The sequence below is a fragment of the Phyllobates terribilis genome, unplaced genomic scaffold (assembly GCF_046119375.1).
Source record: "Phyllobates terribilis strain yellow unplaced genomic scaffold, ASM4611937v1 Scaffold_1__5_contigs__length_1240528914, whole genome shotgun sequence".
NCBI lineage: Eukaryota > Metazoa > Chordata > Amphibia > Anura > Dendrobatidae > Phyllobates > Phyllobates terribilis.
The window spans coordinates 257,207,291-257,217,951 of NW_027362761.1; the positions used below are offsets into that span (position 1 = coordinate 257,207,291).

The 10,661-nt window shown below is 42.6% G+C and overlaps 1 protein-coding gene across 1 annotated transcript; it reads left to right on the forward strand.

Moving 5' to 3' along the window:
- Positions 1–413: 413 nt before the first annotated feature.
- Positions 414–1,382, forward strand: LOC141257243 (olfactory receptor 6B1-like). Its single transcript, XM_073671595.1, has one exon. It carries the CDS (start codon positions 414–416, stop codon positions 1,380–1,382), a length of 969 nt encoding a protein of 322 aa, XP_073527696.1.
- Positions 1,383–10,661: the final 9,279 nt, after the last annotated feature.

Consider the following 10,661-nt stretch of genomic DNA (forward strand, 5'->3'; position numbering starts at 1 on the left):
ACAGCTAAAACGCAGCCATACAAATGAAATAATTGATTAACAGTTATCCATCTAAACCTTGGGCAAAAAGGTTTTCATTGACTGTGGACTAGTCTACTACATAAAGTGGTTTCTGCAAAAAAATGCATTAAGAAAGGTACCTCCTTAAAGAAACATATTTCAAATTAATACATGTAGTTACGCTTTCCTCAATTCTAATTATCTAGGAGGAATTTCTTTCCTTCCTTTATGGTCAAATGCAGCCACAACTCATGAAGATTTTTTCCTTATTTCCTTATAATCAAAATGATTAACCATAATTTATTTGTTTGTGAATAGCACTTGTCACTTTTTTCAATTAAATGAGGTCTTAATGTAAGATTCTGAAGGTGTCATTGTACTGATTTATGTATCACTTACAGGACTGCTCTGTAATGGAAATCCATAATGGTAATAACATCACTGAATTCATTCTAGTTGGCTTTCCGACACGTCAAGAGATGCAGCATGTTCTTTTTGCAGTGTTTTTAATTATATATCTTCTAACGGTCATAGAAAATGTGGTCATCATCATAACAATCAAATGCAATGTAAAACTCCATAAGCCCATGTACTATCTCCTATCTAGTTTATCATTCTTAGAAATCTGGTATGTTACAGTTACGGTTCCCAACCTTCTCAACAATTTGTTGACTCAGAACAAAAAGATCTCTTTCTTTGCTTGCATGATTCAGTTGTATATCTTTATATCGTTGGCCTGCACTGAATGTGTTCTTTTAGCAGCTATGGCATTTGACAGATACATTGCTATATGCTTTCCACTACTCTATCCGGTCATCATGAATAACACCTTATGTCTGCAGTTGACTATCGGCCCCTGGATCTTGGGTTTTTCCATTGCCCTGATTAAAGCTATTTTTATTTTCAGGTTGCGTTTTTGTGGCCCTAATGTGATCAACCACTTTTTTTGTGATATTTCCCCGGTGCTAAACTTGGCTTGCACAGACATGTCTTTCACGGAGTTGGTGGATTTCATTCTCGCCATGATAGTTATCATGATTCCTTTGGTACTGATAATTCTAACATACATTTGCATTCTCTGGGCAGTAGTCAGAATGCCTAACAACCAGGGACGTAAAAAGGCCTTTTCTACCTGTGCGGCTCATTTAACAGTTGTTATTATATTTTATACAACAACTTTGTTCATATATGCGAGACCAAAAAAGGCTGACCCCTATGATAGGAACAAACTGGTTACTATATTCTATTCTATTTTAACTCCATTTCTGAACCCAATAATTTATTGTTTGAGAAATAAAGAAGTGAAGCAGACAATACAGAAACTATTCCTCACATTGCATGGCATAGTCTTTGGGTCACCACCAGTCCCTCCAGACAGCTAAAACATGTCTTTATTATAGGAAACATGGCCTAATTAGCTATTGTATATTTATGCTCAGTGTATACTTATTTTAGTTTTATATTCAATGTATAGTTAGTGTACATGTACCATCAAAATACATGATTCATGTTCACAAGACTTTCTAAATACTCCTCTAATAAATGTCATGTCATGATAATAATTTCAGGAAAATCAAAATAAAATATCTTCATTTTTGAATCTCACAAATGATTTTCTTTCCTTTCTTTTTATAGTTGAGGTTCATTCTTCTGTTTCCCTACATTACAGGTAGAATTATGTCTGTTTTTTCTTAGTAGTCAACTACAATTTGCCATATTCAATAACTGTAAATGATTCATGAAAATATTAATATATGTTTCTAAAGAGCCACTAAGAAAATATTTAATTTTATGCATTCAAGGGCACACCAGTGGAATTAATTCTGGGGGGGGGGGTCTTTGTCTACACCTACACACAAAAACTACCTGTTTGTCATTAGACCTCATGCACATGAGTGACTGCATTTTAGCGCACATTGGAGGAATTTATTAAGCTAAATGAGCCAGAGATCTCGCACACTTTCTGTTTTTTGCCTGACATGCGGATGTGGGGATGTGGCCTCACATGAAAGGGATCATAGTTTAGTTACACCGATTACAAAAATATACAAAAAGCTAACTTAGGGTATTTGGACATGATATCTTTTTTTGGACGGTTCCAATTTGAAACTCGCCAGAAAAGTGTTTAAAAAATGCTTAAAGCAAATCTTTCAGTAGGACTAACCCTCTTAGCCATGTATATGGGCATGCAGGTCACAGTAAACTGAATACAATGATACCTTGATACCTGAGATCCAGTGTCTTATCCCAGAGAAATCCATGTTTTTCTGATATGTATATAAATTATTCCAAGCTAAGGGCTGGACATAGATATGCATGAGAATCTGCCTCCAGATTGACTGCAATGTTATGTGAACCCCAGGAGAGTCAGTGCCAACACCCCTGGAACAGCACAGGCACCAGAAGTGAGTATCGGTGTTAATAGTTTACTGAGGGGAATCACAGGGATTGAGAAGGGTTGTCCAAGCAGTGGACAACACCTTTAATTTAAAACATCACATACCAAAAAGAGACTAAAACCGCAGCATCAAAAATGTGACAAGAATATATGTACATGAACGCAATGAAACTAATACAAGTAACTAATTTACCTAATAGGTGCAGAAATGCTGCAGAAAATCTTCAACATCGAAAACTCATCAAATAATCATCATAGGAACATAGCCTTATAGGTAATGTAAATGAGAACTAGACAGTCTAAGCTACGTTCTCACGAACGAATATTGATGATGTTTTGACGTTGCATATTTTTGCTGAGCAAAATATACAGTATCTTAAAGTTTCAGCAAAATGGATGGGATTTACATTAAACTTATACCCATTGTGCTTTTTTTAACTCAGCGTAAATTGACCTGCCGTGGATTTCCATGGAGAATCAAATTTCATTAGGTCTATGAGACCATGTGATTAAAAACTGACTAGCTGAATCCTTCTAAGCTCTATGTGGAAACAGGAAGTCAATTTTCTCTGTATAAGTCATGTCACTGCAAAAGTCCCTGGAAGGGGGAGGAGGAAGCAACTGGGTCAGGAGCTGAAGAGGGGAATCAGTTATGCAGGGAAAATAGACTTCCTGTTTCTACACAGAGCAAAGAAAATAATTTACTGAGTATAAAGGAAAATGAGCAATTGTAAGTACACAGTGCTATATAATATGATGATTGTAATATATTTAGAGGTTAAAAACTTTGATGGGAAGAGTACTTCTTTAAAAAATTGTAGTGAAATAACTAAAATAAGGCTGTGTGCCCACTATGTGTCTTTTAAGCATTTCCGCAGTGGCAATTCCACTGCAGAAACGCTTAAAAAACGCTTGGTAGAAGGTCTGCAATATTCCTCAATGATGATCCGCATGTGCTGTGCACATGCTGCGGAAATTTCCGCTGCAGATTATCATTGCAGAAAAATCCGCAGCATTACCAATTGTTTTGCGTCCGTTTTCGCCGCCATTGACTTGCATTGAATCGCTTAATATCCGCATGACTACATGTGCATATGCGGATATTAAGCGATTCAATGTGCGGATGGTACCCGGGTCTGGAGAAGAGGAGACTCTCCTCCAGACCCGGGTACCATAGTACCTGTAAAAAAAAAGAATTTAAAATAAAAAAATATATTATACTCACCTTCTGATGGCCTCCATAGCAATGCGTCCTGGCTTCCCGGTGGCTCGTGATGGTCTAAAAGGACCTTCCATGATGTAATTTAGTCATGTGACAGGTCACGCGACCGCTGAATTTGGCGGTCATGTGACCTGTCACATGACTAAATGATGTCATGGAAGGTCCTTTTAGACCACCACGAGCCTCCCAACACACAGGAAGCACCGGCGGAGACCGGGGGCCATCGGAAGGTGAGTATAATATTTATTTTTTATTTTTTAGCATTATTTTACTATAATTGGGTGACACTATATAAATCCATGCATATTGCATGGATTTATATAGTGTGACCAAGTTGTCAAGCACTTTCCAAGTGATGCTAAAATCGCTTGGAAAGTGCTTGACAACCCGCATGCGAAATCACTGGTGAAAAACATTTCACTCATGCTTGTCCCTGGCAGGAAAAACGCATGTAAAACCCTTTCGTTTTTTCTGCCAGGAAGATGCAGAAACGCTCAGGAAAAATCCGGAGCATTTCTGTATCGTGGGCACTTAGCCTAACTATCTGCAGATAACGGGGTGTCATAGTAATTATGGACACTCCATATTATCACAATGAAATCCTTAGACAAAGCCATGAGCAGGATGTGTATAAGAGGCTAAAGGGAACCTGTCACATGAAAAAATGCTATACACCACTCTGTGTATAGAGAGCGGTAGCTATAGCCGCGCCCCCGGCATTGACTGACAGCAGCTCAGCATTAGTTCAGGCTGTCAGTCGCACAGATACAGCCACCGTTATCTATAAACAGAGCGCTGAGAAAATCCGCTCTGGCGCCACCCCATGACTGAAACTGGAATGCTACCGGGAGGAATTAAGTTAATTGCCTCCCTGCAGTGGGGGTCTAAGTGCTAGCCTCGAGCAGGTTCAGAACGCTGTTAGCCTGCATATTAGCCCCACATCTGCAGGTTCCCTTTAAATGTAGACCTCAAATTTGGGCTCATGAGAAAGCATAACGAGGCACATTCTAGCATATGCTAGAGATTAGTGATGAGCAAGCACTCAAATGCTTGTGTACTCGCTGTTTGGGTTGAGCAAATTGGAATGCTCGAGTGCTCGGACAGAGTAACGAGCCCAATGTAAGTCTATGGGAAACTCGAATATTTTTCCAGCGGCTCTCCCCGGGGGTCTGCAGAGGGCCTAAAAATTGCCCAAATCGATGGGAACAGTGCTCAAATGACATGGGAACAGCATGGGGAAGATCCCTGGAAGCATTTCTGACTCCCACGTCACTGCTGTCAACAACGTTGTCAGAGGTATTACGCCACTTTTACGGACTCACAATAAAACATACAAATGGATTTTCCTGGGAAATACGTTAAGGAACATCCTTTCAAGGATAATGACTTGTATATAAGGCAAAATAAATAACCAAAAACAAAAATGCTCCTCCATACCTTGGGCTATGTTCACAGCGTTTTTGATGTGTTTTTGCACTTTTGCATTGCTTTCAACCAAGACAAATGCATTCACCAGGAAATGTCATTTTAACATTTTACTACCTTATCTGGCCATGTGGTGTGTGACACATCATCAGACACATCCTGTTTCATTTATGATGGAAGGACTCTGAAATTCACAAAGACTATTTTTATAGGGCCATCAGGTGACCCTTACTATTCTTAAAGGGCCAGCAGTCAGCCCTCGCTATTGTTAGAGAACCATCAGTCGGCTATGCTTTGTTGTTCCCATTATTAATGAGTGGGTCTCATATACTGTTATTGCGTATGCAGTGACTGCATTAGCTGCCAAAAATTTGGAGGAACTCCAATGCCCTTTGCAAGAGACGTAGAGGTCGGAGGGCCTCCTGCAAAAAATGCTCCCATTATTAGAAAGTGGGTCTCCCATACTGTTTGCCTATGCAGTGAAGCAACGGCTGCCAAAAATTTGGAGCAACTCCAATGCCCCTTGCATGAGACGTAGATATGTTGATATGGTACATATGGTGGTGATATGATGGTGGAGGATGAGGATTGGGATGGGGAGAAGGAGGAGGACAAGAGCAAATAGACAAAATCAGGAAGCATATACCCATGTCTGGGTGTGAAGACAGGAGTGCATGGGAATAGTTAGACCTCCCCAAAAAATGACACTGTATTTGAGTTTATGTTACGCTGCTATCATTCGGTGGTGTTGAGAAGTCTGGCCCAATCCAGCTCTTGTTTATTTTTATATGAGTCAGCCTGTCAGCATTTTCAGTTGACAGGAGAATGCGCTTATTGTGTATAATTCCACTGGCGGTACTAAAAACCCGCTCTGACAAAACACTAGCGGCAGGGCAGGCCAGGACCTCCAAGGCGTAGAGAGCAAGTTCATGCCACGTGTCAGCTTGGATACCCAATAATTATAAGGCACAGACGAATCACGGAGGACGTTGGTATGGTCGGCAAGGTACTCCCTCACCATCTTCCGAAAAGTTGCACTCCTTGTGAGAGTACCCAGTGCCTCAGGGCCTGTGTGATGGGAGGGTCTGAGAAAACTGTTCCAGAACATTGACAGTGTTCCTCTGCCTCTACTGGATTGCATTTGTGGCTCTCTCGCCGGTACTCCTTGGTTGTTCAACGAACTGTGACCTCTGCCGCCAGCGTTTTCAGATGGGAATTTTTTTAATAATTCCGCAACAAGGGCCTACTCGTACTGCACCATTTTATTAGGCTTGTCCTGCAAGGGAATAAGAGACATAAAGATCTCTCTGTAGAAGCGTCACCAACCAGTAATGACTGTCACCCAAAATTTGGAGAACGTGAGGGTCACGGGAAAGGCAGCATAACATAAACTCAGCCTTGTGTACCAGACTGCAAAAAGACAAAACTTCCGTGTCCTCACCGAGAGGGCGACTGACCATGCTCTCCTCCTCATCCTCCTCCTCTTCCTCCTCCTCCCTGTCCTCAGGCCAACCACACTGAACAGATGGTATGACAGTTGTGCAGGTAGTACCATCTATAGCACAGAAAACTAGGTCCTGTTCTTCCTCCTCCTCTTCCTCATTGTCACCCAATCTTTGATGGGATGAAATGAGGCTGGGCTGTGTGTAATCACCCTGTATGGTTCCTTGCTCCATCTTATCGTGCTCCACATGCAATGCATCCTCTTTGAAAGTGAGCAGAGAGCGTTTCAGAAGACAGAGAAGCAGAATGGTGACGCTAATTATGGCGTCATTGCCTCTCACCATCTTGGTGGTGTCCTCAAAGTTTTGGAGGATGGTACATATGTCTGACATACATGTCTACTCCTGAGGTCTTAAGTGGGGAGTCTGACCTGAATACCAACAGCCTTGTTGATGCTGGTTGTCAACAACTGCCCTCTTCTGCTCACAAATCCTTCCCAACATCTGCAATGTAGAGTTACAACGAGTGGGGACATCACACACCAGTCGGTGTGCCGGAAGCTGCAAATGCTGCTGAAGCACAGCATGGGCACACAGGTAGCGTACTTTGACAAGCAGATCCGGCAGATCCGGGTAGGTTTTGAGAAACCGATGAACCACAAGGTTAAGCATATGGGCCAGGCATCGTACGTGTGTGAGCTCGCCTCACTTCAGAGCCGTCACCAGGTTCCGGCCATTGTCACACACGACCATGCCTGGCTATAGGTTCAGCGGTGTCAGCCACAGATCTGCCTGCTCTTTCAGAGCTGTCCACAACTCTTCAGCATTGTGCGGTTTGTCATCTAAGCATATTGTTATGATCTGCAACATGTACTAAGGAAAGATAGGGGAAAGCTGTCCCTACAGTAAGACTAAGCTGAATCCCTACGATCTAGCGGACTGCCTGTTCCTGGTGAACAGACCCACGTTAGTCCTCGGCTAGTCTGAACGAAGACCTATAGAATTAAGGGAGGGGTCCCTAAAAGGACTAAGGACTGGGATGAAAATGGGACAGCTCCTAAACAGAGAAGTTGTTGCAGAACACAAAAAGAAAAACAAAAATGTACTAGAGGTCCCAGAGGACCAAGCGAACTAACAGAGAAAGGCACCGAAGCACCAGACTAGAGAAACAGTCAAACACTAAAGTCCAGAACAGCCACAAGGGCGGAGCTGGAATATAAAGGCAGATGGTCAAGTGACCGCAAAACAGAAGATGGAAAAAACAAACAGGAGGGTTCTGAAAGTACCCCCTCTTTTATGAGGATCCTCCGGATCCTCCAGGCCCAGGCCTATCCGGAAACCTCCTGTGGAAAGCTTTAACAAGCCTAGGAGCAGATACATCATCAGTCCTTACCCAGGAGTTGTCTTCGGGACAGAAACCCTTCCAGGAGACAAGATATTGTAATCTCCCTCTATGCCATCTAGAATTCAAGATACGAGAAATTTCATATTCGCCGTCTTCCACAATAGGAGGGACTGTGACAGTGGCATCCCTATCAGATACATCAGCCTTTTTCAACAAGGAAACCTGAAACACAGGATTAATCTTCCAGGAAGTAGGGACATCCAACCTAACAGCAGACGGGTTAACAACCTGAAGCACTTTAAATAGACCCACAAACTTAGGACCCAGTTTTTTAGAGGGAATCCTCATCCGCATGTTCTTCGAGGACAACCAAACCATGTCACCCACAGTAAACAACCTCCTTACGTTTCCTTTCAAAATACTTCTTGGACTTCTTGTTAGCCTCCTGAAGGTTGCAACGTACATTAGCCCAAACTCTCTCCAAATCACCGGAAAAATTCTCCTCCTCCGGCACTGCCGACCCCAATTTGGAGAACGAACCAAAAGACGGATGTCTCCCAGTACAACAAAAAAAAAGGAGAACATCCAGCAGAGGAGGATGAATGATTGTTAAGAGCAAATTCTGCGAGAGGCAGAAACTCAGACCACACCTCTTGATTGTCCGCCACAAAACAACGCAAAAACTGTTCAACATCCTGGTTCTTTCTTTAGGTCTGTCCATTAGACTCAGGATGATAACCAGACGAAAACGACAAATGGACTACCAACCTGTCAGAAAAAGCACGCCAAAAGCGAGCCACAAACTGAGGTCCTCTATCAGAAACAATATCCGTGGGAACGCCATGGAGCTTGACAATCTCCTTAACAAACGCCTTAGTGAGTGTCTTGGCGCAGGGCAACTTAATGAATGGAACCAAATGACACATCTTACTAAAATGGTCCACGACCACCCAGATGACAGTAAAACCCTCGGACACAGGAAGATCAGTAATAAAATCCATTGTGAGATGCATCCAAGGTGCACTAGGAACCTCCAGAGGGCAAAGCAACCCCGCAGCAGGAGTATGTGAAGCCTTTGACCTAGCACACACAGTACACTGACGCACCCACTTGATGACTTTCTTCTGCCATCCAGGCCACCAAAAACTGCGACTGATAAGTCTCTTAGTCTCCGAAATTCCTGGATGACCTGCCAACAGAGACTCATGACACTCCACAAACAAATCTCTCCTAAAGGCTCTAGGCATGAACAACCTCCCATGGGGAGTGTTAGATGGAGCATCATCTTGAGCTTTCAGAATCCTATTCTCCAAAACGGAGTCCAATGCCGCCACCACAACTCCTTTCTGTAAAATGCTCTCCTCCTCCTCGGCACCGACCGTAGGAGAGAAGCTGCGAGATAAAGCATCGGCTTTAACATTCTTAGTACCAGGGATATAGGTAACAGAAAAATGAAACCGAGAAAAAAAAAGTGCCCACCTAGCTTGACGGGCATTCAAGAGCTTGGCAGCATCCAGATAGATCAAATTCTTATGATCTGTGAAAACCTGAATAGGAAATCTAGCGCCTTCCAAAAAATTACGCCAATGTTCAAACGCAAGTTTGAAAGCCAGCAACTCCCGATTTCCAACATCATAATTCAGTTCGGTTTCCGAATTTTTTTTCGAAAAGAAGGCACAAGGATGTACTCCACCCTTGTTCTCCTGAGACAAAACTGCTCCGACCCCCACCGATGAAGCATCGACCTCGACCAAAAAGTGCTTGGTCTCATCAGGCTGCATAAGGATAGGGGCAGAACTGAACCTCTCTTTGAGATACTCAAGCGCTTCAATGGCCTCAGTAGTCCACTGGGCCGTATTCGCACCTTTCCTGGTGAGATCGGTTAGAGGTTTAACAATTACAGAAACATTCTTAATGAATTTCCTGTAATAATTGGCAAAACCCAAAAATCTCTGTATAGATTTCAAACCAATAGGCCTAGGCCATTCCTGCACAACCTGAACTTTCACAGGGTCCATCTCAAAGCCCTCGCTGGAGACAATGTAGTCCAAAAAACTAATTTTCTGCACAGCGAACTCACATTTCTCCAGCTTAGCAAAGAGTGAATTATCACTCAATAACTGCAAAACTTCACGTACACTATGCCAATGGGACTCTAGATCTGGTGAGTAAATCAAAATGTCATCCAAATACACAACCACATTCTTACCAATCAAAGGTCTCAGGATGTCATTAATAAGGTTCTGAAAAAATGCAGGTGCATTGGTAAGACCAAAAGCCATCACTAGAATCTCAAAATGACCTACCGGAGTGTTAAAAGCAGTTTTCCATACATCACCCTCCTTCACTCGTAACAAATTGTATGCCCCCCCGGAGATCAATTTTGGAGAACCACTTGGCCCCCATCAACTGGTTAAACAAGTCAGGAATTAACGGCAATGGATAGGAATTGCGTACGGTAATCTTATTAATTTCACGAAAATCCAGACATGGGCGTAAACCGCTGTCCTTTTTTTTAACAAAGAAAAATCCAACTGCAACAGGCGACTTAGAAGGTCTAATGTGACTAGCCGCCAGGCTAGTCTGTATGTACTCCTCCAAGGCCTTTCTTTCAGGGATAGTCAGATTAAACAAGCGACTCTTGGGAAGAGTAGCTCCCGGAACAAACTCAATGGCGCAATCATAATCCCTATGAGGAGGTAAAACTTGCGACTCCTCCTCCGAGAAAACCCTCCAAAAATCTTGAATAGGTACCGGTAATTCCCCTTTTTCCACAGCTGCAATGCAACCATTACAACATTTTATCATAGCACTTCGGACTCCAAGACT

Excerpts from the sequence above, each read along its gene's own strand:
- LOC141257243 (XM_073671595.1), top strand. The coding sequence starts at position 414 with ATGGAAATCCATAATGGTAATAACATCACTGAATTCATTCTAGTTGGC.